Below are 15,741 nucleotides of genomic sequence, written 5' to 3'. Positions count from 1 at the left end.
CCTAACTAAACTGCATGGGATACTACAATAATTAAAAACAATGGTGCATGAGGCAGCCTGGGGCCCCGGGAACTCACAAAAATTTGGACTACATCGAGGGGGCTAAGAGATTGAGTCCCCGACAGGCTCAGTGGTCACGGTTTTTCTCGAGATTCAGATTTATAATTACGTATACCCCGGGTAGTAAAAACATTAAAGCAGACGCTTTATCCAGATGTTTCGAGCCAGAGACAGCACAGCCCTCAGACCCAGAGACTATTCTCCCACAGAAAGTGGTGTTGGCAGCCACAGAGACCTGGAGGAACTGGACTGAAACTTTAAGTCCCTTCCAGCAGGATGTCCCTGAAGGAAAGCCTGAATGGGGTCATGTTTGTACCGTAGCCATTCCGCCTCCAGATATTGCAGATGTTCCACTCCCACAACAATGCTGGACATCCTGGTGCCACCAGAACACAGGACCTTGTTGCTAGGTGTGCATGGTGGCCGTCATTGGCAACTGACTGCAAGGAGTATGTGAGAGAATGTGCAGTATGTGCAAGAAGTAAACCCTCCCGTCAGGCACCTGTGGGAACATTGCAGCCTTTGCCCACCCCGAGTGAACCATGGACCCATTTGTCCATGGATTTTGTGTGCGAACTCCAGAAGTCTGAGGGCATGTCGGTCATTTGGGTGGTAGTCGACAGATTCAGTAAAATGGCCCATTTCGTGCCCCTGAAAGGATTCCCCTCGGCCCAGGAGATGGCCGATCTTTTCATCCTGCATATCTTCCGGCTACATGGTATTCCGGAAAATATAGTGTCAGATCGGGGAGTCCAATTTGTTTCTAAATTTTGGAGGGCATTCTGTCATCAGCTGGGCATGGAACTTTCGTTTTCGTCGGGCTACCACCCACAGACCAATGGTCAGACCGAGAGAATTAATCTCTGGAACAGTTTGTAAGGTGTTATGTTGCGGATGCACAGACTGATTGGGTCAAGATCTTGCCGTTTGCAGAATTTGCACACAATAATTTGAAAAGCTCTTCTTCTGGATTCCCTCCTTTCCAGGTGGCAACAGGAAGGTTGCCTAGGTTCTCCCCATTGCCAGTAGCTTCTACTCCGTTTCCAGCTCTGGAGGTTTGGCAAAAGTCATTTAAAAACATTTGGGGAATTGTGAAAAAGAATCTAGAGAAGGCTTTTCAGAGTCAGAAAGGACAAGCTGACAAGAAACGTTCCATAGAGTGGAAGTTCCGGCCAGGAGACTTGGTCTGGGTGTCCACTCGTCATTTGGCTCTAAAACAGCCTTCACCCAAGCTAGGACCCAGATTCGTGGGTCCTTTCCCAGTAACCAGGAAAATCAACAATGTTACTTATGCCATTGATCTTCCTGCCAGTATGCGGGGTGTGAGATCATTCCATGTATCCCTGCTTAAGCCAGCAGTGCATGTAGATTCCACTCCTCCTCCCCCTGTGATGGTGGATGACCAACCCGAGTATGAAGTGGAAAAGATTTTAGACTCACGTATTGTACAGAACTCAGTACAGTATTTGGTTCACTGGAAGGGTTATGGCATTGAGGAAAGAACATGGGTACCTGATTGCCGCATGCATGCAGATGAATTAAAGAGGGAGTTCCACGCCCTACATCCTGAGAAACCGGGTAGGAGCTGCCCGGAGTCCACTCCTCAGGGGGGAGGGGTACTGTGAGAAAATGCGGAAAAGCCGCCGCGTGTGCTCAGAACAAGACGGCTGATTCCGCATCCAACACGGCGGTTTGCACGCGTAGGCCTACATCTGCCAGTATGGCTAAACGCGGAGAAACCGCTGCATGCCCTGATAGCGGTGCGGCTGGTTCCGCATCCAGCGCGGCGGGTGGTACACAACACATGTCTGGTGTGGCTGGGACTGATAGTCCACACAGGTTCAGAAGGACGCGTGCGCGCGCTGAGAAGCAGAACTTTTATGACAGCCAGAAGGGAGTCAGCTGACCAAGCCGGTCAGCTGATGATTCAACCAGTTCCCATTGGTCCAGCACTTAGGGGAGGCGCTGGAGAGCGCTGTGCTATATATACCGGGTGCTGGTCATTCACTGGTTGTCTGCCGTTGCGATCACTACGTGGAAGCACTCAGACCTTATTGTCAGAAACCGTGTTATCATTCTGTTATACTTCAGACTAGTTCCAGATTGTTGATGATCAAGGACCTCACACCCAAGATTAAGAATTTGTGTTACCATTCTGTTATACTTCAGACTAGTTCCAGGGTGTTGATGATCACGGAGCTCCCACCCAAAGACTAGGCATTGTTTATTATCTGTTATGACTTTCTGCTTTCCTGACCACTCTTCTGTTCACGGATTCGGTACTTCGCTATATCTGATACTCTGTTGCCAAACCCTGCTTGCCTTAGGATTACCGAATCAGCCTCCTGTCTTTGTACTTTGTATGTGCGTGTGTTGCCGACCTGGCTTGTCCGACCTTGAGAGCTATCTCCTCAGTTAAGAGATAGTTCACAGATCAGTCAGTGACATCCTCCTATTGGTGTCACTCACGCTCTGGCCTTTCCACTCCCAGTCTGACTCCTCCCTGCGGGAGATTCTCAGGCTGCTGAAAGGTACTCATACTCTAGCAGTATTCCTTACTGCCTTTGTACCTGTCCTTCTGATATTGTTCTCAAAGTATTACTGTTGCACCAAACACTCATATCTCTCAGGTGTCCAGAGGTTAGTAATATATCTGATTATCGGTGATACTGCAGATCATCAATAATCAGGTATATATCTGTATTTTTGGCGATACTGCAGATCACCAATAATCAGATGCTCTCTGTGTTACACCGATCGTTACAAGATCCCAGAAAGCTTGCATCATTTAACTCTATTAGTTAGCCATTAAAAGGTATTATTTTTTACAAAAAACGTTTTTTTCTACCTATACAAATTTGTTTGGCTAACACGGTACAGAAACTTTTTTGCTACTCCAATTAATGTAGTTTTTGCTCATAATTATTATTTTGTGCAAATTTGAACTTATAGGCATGGTTATTTACTGTTGCGGTTTGCTGTAATTTTGATGCGCACTGAGAGGTAATATTGCTTTTTCCCGATGTTTTCATTTCAGATGTTAGGAATGAATATGTACGGAGCAACAGAATTGCTGGATGGAGTGCAGAGAATCTCATCCTCATTGGCTGAGAAGATTACACAGTCCTATAACAATCACATGAAGATACTGGCTATTGTGGGAGCCTGTTACATAGTCCTAAAAAGCTTCAATATTCTGAGTGGATGTTATGGTTTTATCAAGGAATACATTTTACCTTGTTTCTTCGACAGGACTAAACATCTGAAGCAATATGGAAAATGGGCTGTAGTCACTGGTAAGTGGCAGAAATAGGTAGATCTACACCCTAGGTTCTCAGCGTGTGGTATGTGTACCCCAGGGGTTACTTCTGATGGGTGAAGCAGAACAAATAGGTGCTGGAAAATTTGGGTGGACCATGCGTCGCCATAGGTCGTAATGTGAATTACAGCTATATCAGCGCTCAGAAGGTAATTTAGGCACCGAGTAAAATTAGTTTAAAAACAGCATAATTCAGGCCACCAGCAACAGCTGGCTGCCGAATTAAGTCTTTAGCCGGGTGTCTATGGTGGCCTGGAGGGGGAATAGTAAGTAACACAGCAGGGGGCTGTGATGAGGAGGCCTGCTCTGCAAGGACAGTTTGCATCTAGGCTGGAGAAAGCCACTGCGTGTACATCGCTTACAAGGCGGTCATCCATTGTTTATACTGCCGCAACCAGCGCTACAATCAGGAAAGGAAATATATACTGAAGGTGCATGGCACTGAATTGCTGGATTGCACGTGGTAGAGTTGCAACACACACACTAACCGAGAATCGTACCAGGGAAAATGAGAACAAACACTTGGTCCATATGGACAAGCCCTATAGGTATTTAACACTATAATGTCTAGTAACTAGTGTGCTTATGAATCTGTCTATATACGACCTGTATCTAGAGCAAGTTATACACCTGCATATTCATGTACCTATAGGGCTTGCCCATATGGACCAAGTGTTTGTACGTGGTCGTGGTAGAGTTGCTTGAGAGGTTGCATCGCAAAACAGGTCGTATGCCTTTTTTTCTATTTTTAATGAGCATTATATGAAACTACCAGCAGTTAAATCCATAATAAATGGCTGATGGGACTTGCTATACATGGATCTTGTGCTCAATAGCATTTTTAGAAAGCTAAGGATCATTTTTTTGCAAAAGGTCACATGTACATGGACTTCAGCAAGTCTGCCTCTTCCTGTCTGAAAATTATTGGATTATGGGAATCAAGGGGAACAAGGGGTGGAAAAGACAATATATAGAGGGATGTGGCTCCAGCATGAACATACCTCTGCGTTTACCTTAGATAGCTTTGCCTCATGTTATGTGTCCTTTAATTTGGGGCCGCTAAACTACTGAACCAATTCCAATCAAAGGGGTACTATGGCGAAAATTAGGCTACTATGGTAACCTAGTAGCATGTACCTAATATTAGGAGCATCAGATACTAAACATTTTATTTTTTTTAAATGTAGGCTTGAAAGGTTATAGACAGCATTATGTAGAGATCCTGCCCATAATGTTTCAAGCTATGCGATGTACTCCCCCCTTTCAGTACTGTAAAACTGATTTTATCCTCTGCTTTCCCCGTGCTCAAGCTGTACAGGATATGTAGACTTCTCAGTGAGCGCTGGGGAAGATCATAGCACTGGACGCAGAAGGAGCCAAGTCATTTATCTTGCTTATTTTTGTTTTATCTACGATCTTCCACAGCAATCGCTGACCAGCAGCCTGCATTCTAATGTCTTGAGCAGGGAGATTCAAGATGAGCAATCAGCTATTACAATAGCACCCGAGTCAGCAGAGGGGAGGACAGGCAGTATCTCTACATATGCTACCTATAACCTGTCAAGCAGACTTATAAAAATACTCAGTATCTGGTGCTCCTAATATTAGGTACATGCTACCAGGGTTGGCCCAATTACCTCATTTTTGCCATAGTGTCTCTTTAATGTGCGATTTTGCCATTTCATGCCACCATTACAATTAAATAGTTCATTAATTTTCCCTTGGGTTTCAATCTCAAATCTTTTGAAATTTGTCTCTCGTTGGAGAGGGCTTCAGTTGCATATAGACAATGGCTATATGACCAGCAGGGGGCACCAGCGTGCAGGATATTCCCTCTCATCTGCCCCCCTCCTAACTAAACTGCATGGGAATCTACAATAAAATTAAAAACAATGGTGCACAAGCCCGGAGCTGGTGCCCCCTGCTGGTCATATAGCCATTGTCTATATGCAACTGAAGCCCTCTCCAACGATTGGCTGACCTGCTCAGCTTCTGCTTGATTAATCACTGCAGACTAGGTGTAACGTGTGTGTGCACTTCTTATTGGCTTATAAGCAGCCTGCAGGCTTTATAAAGCAGCAGAGGACTGTTTGGGAGTGAGTATTTCCCTTTGTGTGTTTGGTAAGCTGTGAAGTATTGTGACAGCGATACTTTACTAGCATGGCCGTTACTATATTAATATAGTAGTGGCCATGCTAGTGAAGTATGACGGTTGTGATACTTCACACCAGCGGGCGGCATTTAAAGGAGCAGTGCACGTAACTAAGGAAGACATGCTACCCTGCACAACTGCACGTAGCGTGCCTCCCTGAATTTAGCTTGCGGTGCTGTCATGTAGCTTGCACTGCTGTAGCAACGCTGCTTCATGAATCAGCCCCATGGAGACCTATTTCAAGAGAAAAGATTTGTGATTTATCTGCGTTGTTACTTAAAGGACATGCAAAGTGAAAATAAACTAATGAGATAAACAATTGTATCTATCCTTCTCCTAAAAATGACTTTTTACACTATCCCGCAGTTTTACTTTATATTTAAAGGGGCACTATGGCAAAAAATTTGTAAAATGTAAAATATGCACAAACATATACAAATAAGAAATACGTTTTTTTCCAGAGTAAAATGAGCCATAAATTACTTTTCTTCTATGTTGCTGTCACTTACAGTAGGTAGTAGAAAGCTGACAGGTTTTGGACTTAATCTCTTCATAGGGGATTCTCAGGGATTTATTTGTTTTCAAAAGCACTTAGTGAATGGGAGTTGCTCTGTCCAACTGCCAAAAAACTGTGCAGCGTGCAGAGAGGCTGACCAGCATCATTATTTAAATACCTTTTGGGGAATATCTTTATAAAGAATAAAAGCCTTGCTGAGAATCCCCTATGAAGAGATGGACTAGTCCAAAACCTTTCACTTCTGTCATATTTCTACTACCTACTGTAAGTGACAGCAACCTAGGAGAAAAGTAAATTTATGGCTCATTTTACTCTGGAAAAAACATACTTCTTATTTGTCTATGTTTGCACATATTTAAAATGTTTACATTTTTCACCGTAGTGCCCCTTTAAATTTACTTTTTACGTTTTTACTGTTTCATGGCCTCTTCTCAATGACACCTTCATTGAAGTATGCCAGAGCTAAAATCTTTGAACTATTGACTCTTTATCTCCTTCCTTCTTTCTGAAGCCATTTTCTGCCAGGAAAGTGCTGTATGGCTGTAATTCCGTATTAGTGAGTGTTACGCTATAGTCTGACCCGTTCCATAAACTGTAACTTGCATACTTGATTTGTAACTCTTTCAGGCAGGGAATGAAAAACAAAAAAAGGAGCATAGCCTAGTCTTTTGTGTGCTTGGCAGTGTACATACACATGTCTATATCATCATGTCACCTCGGATGTCCTTTAAAAGGGTACAGCAGTCTTTGGTGTACATTTGTAATTATTAGAGTTATTCTAGTTTAAACAAATGTAAACATTTATGGCCTATCGAGCTCCTTGCTTGTTGTGCTAGAGCGAGAAAGCTATACAACCGGTTTATTTGCACATGTAATATGTGTATGCCAAGAACATTTCACACTGAATAATTGGAATGTCCATTGCTTTTCACATCAATCAACTGAAGCATAAACATTATGTCCAGACATGTAGACATCAAAGTGCAGACAGCTGAAGTTTAGAACCAGGACTTTGTAATAAAAACTAAATTGTAAACATAAGTATTGGATAATGGGTAAATAATTCTCTTGAATTGCTCAAAAGTTCCAACAAATCCATATAACCAACAATACAGGGATACTTTCTAATGCTAGCTTAGAGTATACATATTCAGTGGGCAGATATGCCATTCATGTTAAAATACATGTTTTTTAAACTACATTACAACATAGAATCTAATACCCCACATAAAATCCTCACATACTGGAGAACGGGTCATGTGATCACTGTATATTATTTGTATAGGGCTTTCAAAAATACATTCAGTGGTTTGCAAAAGTATCCTCCCCCCCCCCCCCCCCCCCTGAAGTTTTCCACATTTTGTCATATTACTGCCACAAACATGAATCAATTTTATTGGAATTCCACGTGAAAAACCAATACAAAGTGGTGTACTCGTTAGAAGTGGAACGAAAATCATACATGATTCCAAACATTTTTTTTTACAAATGAATAACTGCATAGTGGTGTGTGCGTAATTATTCAGCCCGCTGGATCAATACTTTGTAGAACCACCTTTTGCTGCAATTACAGCTGCCAGTCTTTTAGGGTATGCCTCTACCAGTTTTGCACATCTAGAGACTAAAATCCTTGCCCATTCTTATTTGCAAAACAGCTCCAGCTCAGTCAGACTAGATGGACAGCGTTTGTGGACAGCAGTTTTAAGATCTTGCCATAGATTCTGATATATAAGAATCGCCTTTATTCGCCAAGTATGCCGAGCGATGTACCTGGAATTACTTGTGGTACACATGGCAGTGACAGTGGTATGTAAGACAGACATGACGTTGACAGCAAGAAAACTACAATCAGAGACATGAGAAGCAAGAATATCAGAGCAAAGGGGCAAGCAAATAATGTAATAGCTAGGGTGTGGGGCTGGGGCAAGTCCTCACAAGAGTGCTTAGAAGTTCTGGGAGGGCATCAGGTGAAATCAAGCTGTCCAAGGAACTAGAGTGCGGCCACCTGGCAGAGGCATCCTCTACGGACCTATTCGCCATACACAAATTGGTGTGGTTCAAGATAGTCTTGTCACGTAACTGTCCCTCAGAACGGCTCAAAATCTAACCCCCACCATAGTCATATGTCCATTGTAGTGTACAGATGTTTTAGTCAATTAACTTCTCTATGTTTTTGGGATTTGAGAGCAAACCAAAGTGCCCAGAGGAAACCCATGCAGACATGGGGAGAATATACAAACTCCGGGCAGATAGTGTACCGGCTGGAATTTGAACTGAGGACCCAGCGCTGTGAAAGAGGAGAAATCATTATATACTGATAGTTACATTCAAGTTATTTGGTTGGTATAGGACATCACTGCCCAGATGTAAATAATTTATTAAAGTCAGCAATATGTGCTGTAGCTGTAACCATTAAAAAGCAACCCAGAGTTCTACAGGGGCAAAGCCACACACCACAAGATTTGATGGCAGATAACTACTCAACAGTCACTATTTAGTTGTATACACACATCCAATTTTTTATTGGCCAGTGATTGGCCAATTTTACCACCTACATGTAGTATGAGAGCTTACCTACACAATCTGTTCATAGTATTCAACATATGTGGGCCCTTACACTATATGGAGGTGGTATAAATAAACAGTGATTGGCTAATCAAAATTCAACAGAGGGTAGGGTGATGATGGACCCCTTGGAGAAAAACACAGAGACAACGGGAGCCCAATAGTGCAGTATGTCACTTCTTTTATGGAAAAGAGGGACACAGAGGAAATATACTCACAAGGGTGGCTTGCAACCAACCACAAGAAGCAGGTGGAGAACTTAAGCCTATCTCCACTCAGGTACCTCCAGGTATGGTTGGCAGTTGTATGGTTGCACTCTTCAAAAAGTATTCACGGCCTGCAAGTGGTAAGCCCGCTGCACACCTGAACCCCCCCACCACGATGAGGGAAAGAGGCATTGAGGATGCAGCAGAACTAGGTTCAAACCAAGTAAGGAAAAAAAAAAGTGGCTTTCCTCTCAATACGACACAATCAATGGATGAAACGCATTTTTTTTTTCACTGGCAATGCGTTTCGTGGGAACAAGCCCACTACATCAGGCCAATTAAAGTGCTAATAACATGGATGGGAAGCGCTAAGAACCCTTACATTATAAAACAATGCTAAAGAAATATTAAAAAAAAACATACATAATATAGTCTAGATAAGCTTCTGTAGAGCATAGGCATATGCCTTCCGTAGAGTATACATGTATGTCGTATCAAATGGCTGTTGCTGTAGGTGCTCACGCCCACCTGTGACAGCAGCATGACAGCAGACAGCAACAAAGTAAATGCTTAGATCTGGGGGGCATGTATATGATGCTGCCTAGGGGGCATGCATATGATGAGTGCCTTTACCCTCTAGAGCAGGTGCACAGAAAAGGCAATGCCCCTAGTTGAGTACAAGCAGATACAGCTATAGGGCACACACTTAAAGAGGAACTCCAGTGAAAATAATGTAATAAAAAAAGTGCTTCATTTTTACAATAATTATGTATAAATGATTTAGTCAGTGTTTGCTCATTGTAAAATCTTTCCTCTCCCAGATTCACATTCTGACATGGTGACATTGTTACTGTGGGCAGGTTATTTAGCTGTTTCTAGCTGTTAGACAGCTGTAAACAGCCATTTCCTGTCTGTGAACATTGTTACATTGTGGCAGTTTGCCAGGAGTACCGCGGTATTCAGAGCCTCTTGTGGGAGGGGTTTCAGCACAAAATTAGTCACACAGCGCCCCCTGATGGTCTGTTTGTGAAAATCATTCTATTTCTCATGTAAAATGGGGTATCAGCTACTGATTGGGATAAAGTTCAATTCTTGGTTGGAGTTTCTCTTTAAGAGCGGTTTAATGTACAAACTAACCAACAAAGACTGTTCTAAAATCTTATAAAATAAACAATTAACTATACGACTAGGTACTCTGTAAGAGGAGACATGACCTGGGTGTTCTGGATAAGTCTACAGCCCACACACAGCTATAAAAGACAAGTACGATATGTCACAAAAGTAACAAAAACAGCTCAGTAGTGCTTACAAAATCTAGTAATCAGAGCAGAAAGCGTTCTAGAGTGCAGGTAAATACATGCATATGGAGTGCTGGTTATTTTCCATTGAGAACACTGTTCATGTGTTTCACAAGAATCTCCGGACAATTGGACCCAAGTAGATAGTATATTCCTTTGCAAATATATTTATGTTTAAATATACATTTAATTGTAAACAATACCAGTTGCTTGGCTGTCTTGCTAATCCTCTGCCTTTAATACCTTTAGCCATAGTTCCTTTTAAATCTGTGTCTTTTATGCAGGTTCCTATCTCCTTTTACAACAATAGTTGTACTATCAAAATAAAATGATGGCCAAAATTTCCCCGCTGCCCCAATACATTTTCCAGACAAGTACAGTATAACTAATATCTAAAAAAAGACTTATGTCTAAGAAAAAGTTTCTTGAAATGGTTAATATTTACTTTCACTATCTCCTGGAGCCTGAGGCCAGGTTCACACATGAGATTAAAGTCCTTGGAAAATGAAAGATCACAGATCAATTTGACCACCTCCATGTAGTATGACAGCATACTCTACACAGTCTATTCTATTAAGCTAAGTACACCCACAGATAAAAATCTTTGCAAACTGAGGAATGTATCTGTCACATAGGTTTGTCAGGGAGGTGTGAAAGGCTGATCTTTCTAAAGATGCTGTTCACATGCAGAAAGATCAGTTCCTGCAAAAGATCAGTTCCTGCAAAATGCTTTCATTGTCTATAGCTTCATCTACACTGTACAATTTTCCATCAGATAGACGGATCTATTAGATAGATCTAATAAGAAATTGCATGGTGTGTAGACGTCCAAATTGTTTCAGATCAATTTTGCGATAGATTTTGCTTTGATAAGTACCAAAAATCAATTGCAAAATCTAACGCAATCAGATTGGACCAGTTGTAAATTATCTAATAGATCCGTCTAATAGATGCGATCTAACGGAAAATTGTACTGTGTAGATGAGGCTTTAGACATCTGGAGATTTCATGCACACCTTGTTTAAGGCTGCGTACTCACCGCTCGAAGGGTCCTGCGATGTCCCCTTGACAAAGGTCGATAGCAACACCTCTTCCTGTCGGCAGGTTAAGCGCAAGGTCACACGATGTACACGGTGGTACTTTGCGCGGTGTCGTCAGGGATCTTAAAGATGTGATGTGCCGGTCTTTAGTCATCGCGTGTCGCTATGCGATGTTCACAATCCTGCTTCTATACCCACCTGGCGATGTTGTGTAAAAAACGCCGGTCGTCGGGGAAAAAAGTCAGGAAAATCGCCAGGTGGGTACATGGCTTAATGGGCAGTCATCTGCAGATCAGATCCACCGAGATGAATCTGAAAGATTGAAAGATAAATATCTTTAGTCTGAATCTTTGAAGGTCTTTTGTGAACTTTTTTTTTACAAAGATAATCTCCAGATTTGATCTTTGATCTTTCACTTTTCAAAGATTTATCTTGTGTGCACCCAGCTTTAGTATTCAAAATCTGTTGGCCATCATACTACATGGAGATTGTAAAATTGGTCAGTGATCTTTCATTTTCCAAAGACTTTTATCTCATGTGTGTACTTAGCTTGAGACTGTAAAATGGCTCATCTCTCATGACTGTGATAAAGCAAAGAGTGCAAAATTATTATCTGGATGACTGAAATGACAGCTAAACTGGTTACCCATTAACAGATTACTATTTATTCTCACAACATAGCATATGAGGTATACATGCTGCTCTGACACTGGGGTACCTGTGGATCAATTGTGATTTTTACATAAATGACACTACTTTAGAGTAAAGGGTGGCAGGATAACTATATGGGTAATAAGGAGTTGGGTTTTCATTGCATATTATGTTAGACATTATAAATCTGCTTGGAATTGATACCACTTTATACCACTAGACACCACCATTAGAGGACCTAACTGGAAATCTATTCACAATCACAACTAGGAAGCCAACAGGACTTGATAACCACATTTTGTATGGACATTTTACATTGACAGCTCTATTTGTGGTACTCACAATCTGTGTTAATGCATAAAGATATGGCACTTAAAGCAGGACTGAGATAGAGACAAAATTAGTATAGGTCATTTTTTTAAATAAATGTTGAAATAGAGGAATAATACTCAGAGGGTGAAGATAAACAAGGGATCTCTACGTGTGCTACGTGTACTTACCGGAATTCGGGGGATTCCTGCAGGTCAGTTCCTGGGCATATGCAGGAACTGTTCTAATGAAAATGATTTTCAACTGGAGGCAGACCTGATGATGAATAGATTTTTGCAAGGAGGATATGATAACACTATGTTGTGGGATGCCGGAAAATGTGCAGAAATAACCCCAAGAGAGGATTTATTAGTACGCAATTTGCAATGGAAGTCTTGTAGGTCTGATAATCATATTAGAATGATCACAAGATACTCATTGGAAGCAATTGAGGGGAATTTTGTCTCGTCACTGGCACTTACTTACCCTCGATCCTACTATTGCACGCCTAGTGGGTGATTATCCTAAATTGACAGCTAGGAGGGCTTCCTTTTCTAACCCGTCGCTGACAAATCTGTGTGTGTATGTATAGCTAACTTAGGTTTGTGCTATGCATTCAGCTGACCCGCATGATGTAACTTGCTGTCTGGGAAAAATGATTTATGATCTCCTAGGCATTATGAGGATCTGCACTTCTAAGCACAGCCACCCACTCGCAACTCTGCACGGAGGGAGAGGGTAGAGGAGAGGAATCCGGCACACGTGGGCCAGATACAGCCCATGGGCCATAGTATGCCTAGCGCTGTACTAATCCATGAGCAGATCCATGCTACTATGCAGACGCAGTACAGCGGCACTCATGCATGAAGGGGAGCTTGATCACCACCTAAAAGAGGGCCCTGGGCCGAGGTGGTGATCTTCATATATAACTATCTGACTTTTTAGTATTCATCTGTCTCCTGTTTACTTTAAACTTAGCAGGTAAAATCACCAACTGTTCCACAGTGTAGCTAATATTTTATTTCTTATTTATTTAAGTATTTCTATAGCGCCAACATATTACGCAGCGCTGTACAAAGTATATTGTCTTGTCACTAATATTCTATGACCCTATAACAGTCAAGGCCCAGCTTAGGAAATAGAACTGTATCTTTGTAGAAGTGGGGATACAGGCAGCAAAGCACTCAGAGGAAACAGAAGAATCTATAAATTATTCAGGTACCAACCTTGCCTTGAATCGAACCTGGGGCTGTAGTGTTAAGTCCAGGGTACCAACCGTTCAGCCACTGCCAATAATTATGTTGCAATTATTGTGTTTTCTGGGCATTGAGGGGGGGGGTTCTGTAGAACTACTTTATGTACACTGCTAAATTTAAGCTTTTTTGTATTTGTACTTTTTGCTGTAGGAGGAACAGATGGCATTGGTAAAGCGTATGCAGAGGAGCTCGCTAGCTACGGTATAAACATCCTCTTGATAAGTCGTAGTATTGATAAACTCAAGAAGGTATCTGAGAGCATTGCTGCAACTTATGGAGTGAAAACAAGATTCATACAGTCCGATTTAAACCTGGGGCGCCAGGTGTTTCCTGCCATCAAGGAAGGCCTGAAAGATCTGGATGTGGGCATATTGGTCAATAACGCTGGTGTGTTATATGATTATCCTGACATTTTTACTGAAGTTCCAGAGGAGAAAGTGTGGGAGATCATGAATGTCAATATGACTGCAGCTGTAATGATGGTACACATAGTCCTGCCAGGCATGGTACAGAGGAAGAGAGGAGCCATCATCAATGTGGCATCTGCTTCATGCTACAGCCCTGTGCCTCTGTACACAGTGTATGCAAGCTCAAAGGTAATACCAATATGGAATTTTTTTCATGAGACGCATGAAGCTCAGTTCTAGATAAAATCTTCTTGGTACTTCTCTGAATAGAATGGGTAAACATGTCTATCAGGTTGTTCCTGCTGACCCCAGTTTTCTGCTGCTGTAACCTTTGGGGCTTTAGTTTGAAATATGGGGCTTGATGCACAATTTTGCCATGCACAAAAAGTGCATGGCAATATTACTGATACTAATGCCATGGAAGTAGCTCATGTTACGCAATCAGAGGATTTCTCCTTGCCGGCCGCAGGGATGGATTTACCATAAGGCACTGTAGGCTTGTGCCTATTGGTACCTGATAATGGAAAGGCGGCTCACTCCTGTCCCGAAGTGCCTCCTTCCCTCCTCCCTTATGCAGGGTCCTGAGCATAAATGAGAGCTTACTCACCCATGTGTCGGCATTCCAATGAAGAGATCTCCATTTTAGTTGAGGGCACCTCTATCTACTTAATATTGAGGGTACCTTTGGCAATTTAATACTAAGGGGCACCTGTAACTACCTACACCGGCCAGGGGAAGTAAGGAAGAAGGGACAGCTTGGCCAGCCAGCACACTTGCGGTGTGGTTCAGCTGAAGTTTGTAGGTTTGTGGAGGGCAAAGTCTAGGGTGCCAGAACATCTGTGCCTATAGGTGCATTACCCTGATAACGCAAATTGCGCTGATGCCTAAGACGTATTATTCCCCTGGTGTTCGTACCAGTAAAATTGCTGTATGCAGTTCAAATTTAGTGACAGTTTGCGCAGCAGACCTCTGTCAAGTGTGTCTCCCACTTTTGGTCAGTAAGACACCAGAGGGCCAACATAAAAATGTCCTCACTCAAAAAGGTTTTTTTTTATTGGTGTCTGTCTCAGCCAGATGGCCAGAAGCTGTATAGCCAGCCAAAAGCTCTCCCCGCCACTGTGTGACTCATTGGGTCTGATTAATGTAAACTGCCATAATGCACACACAGCATGTGCCAATATTACCCTTACTTCTGCCAGCAAGCAACGAGAGTTACACTATTAGCGCGACCCATGGTATTCAAGTAGCGCGGCCATTACCACAGTAATGTGTATTACTAACGGTAATGCTCGTTAGTAACAGTGCATTACAGTACTAACAGTCACACCTCTCCAGTACCGGGCGTCGCACTAATAGCGTAACTTGCGGGAGGAAATTAAGGGTAATATTGCTGTGTGCAGTCTGTGCACAGCAATACATCAGTTACGTGCATCTGGCACCTTGAATGTGACCTCAGAAGTGTTTACAGTCTAATCCCTACTATATATTGTATAGTATAATGTATGTGTTTATATAGCACTGGCATCATTCCAGAATACAGTCATAGCACTGACTGTCCTTAGAGGAACTCACAATGTAATGTCTACCATATTATGCATTTATCTAGCTGATTTTTCAGTATTCAGTGCTTCCACAAATTGTGTGAATGTGACCAAATGGGTGTGGCCAAAATAGGTAAAATGGGCATTATCACTCTGAAGTGCCATGGGCAGCACAACTCCTAAATATGGTCCTGCAGGAATGTCAATGTCATTCCTATAGTGTGATGCCCAAAAACTGTATACCATACTCCAGATGTGGTCTTACATGCCTCTATGGCTATGCTGTCAGCTGCCAGCATGAGCTGGGTTGACTACGTCAGCAATGCCACCCAGAAGTCTATATGCAAGTTTCATCAATGATGTAGGACACACCTCCAGATCCGCTGGAATGCAATGATGTGTCTGCTTGTTAATTTGTAC

General features: G+C 42.4%; 1 protein-coding gene across 4 annotated transcripts in view; it reads left to right on the top strand.

Annotated features, from left to right (window-relative positions):
* LOC137538192 (hydroxysteroid dehydrogenase-like protein 1) overlaps positions 1 to 15,741 on the top strand; it is a 63,168-nt gene that overhangs the window by 16,036 nt on the left and 31,391 nt on the right. For all 4 annotated transcript variants that reach the window (XM_068260219.1, XM_068260220.1, XM_068260218.1 and 1 more), the window contains exons 2-3: positions 3,098 to 3,356; positions 13,524 to 13,969. In XM_068260219.1, the coding sequence (XP_068116320.1) occupies positions 3,098 to 3,356; positions 13,524 to 13,969 (705 nt within the window). The remainder of the gene's footprint in view (positions 1 to 3,097; positions 3,357 to 13,523; positions 13,970 to 15,741) is intronic.

This window comes from Hyperolius riggenbachi, chromosome 11 (assembly GCF_040937935.1).
Source record: "Hyperolius riggenbachi isolate aHypRig1 chromosome 11, aHypRig1.pri, whole genome shotgun sequence".
In the NCBI taxonomy this organism is placed as follows: domain Eukaryota; kingdom Metazoa; phylum Chordata; class Amphibia; order Anura; family Hyperoliidae; genus Hyperolius; species Hyperolius riggenbachi.
Note: the sequence above shows the minus strand (reverse complement) of the source record. Positions and strands in the feature narration are given on the sequence as shown.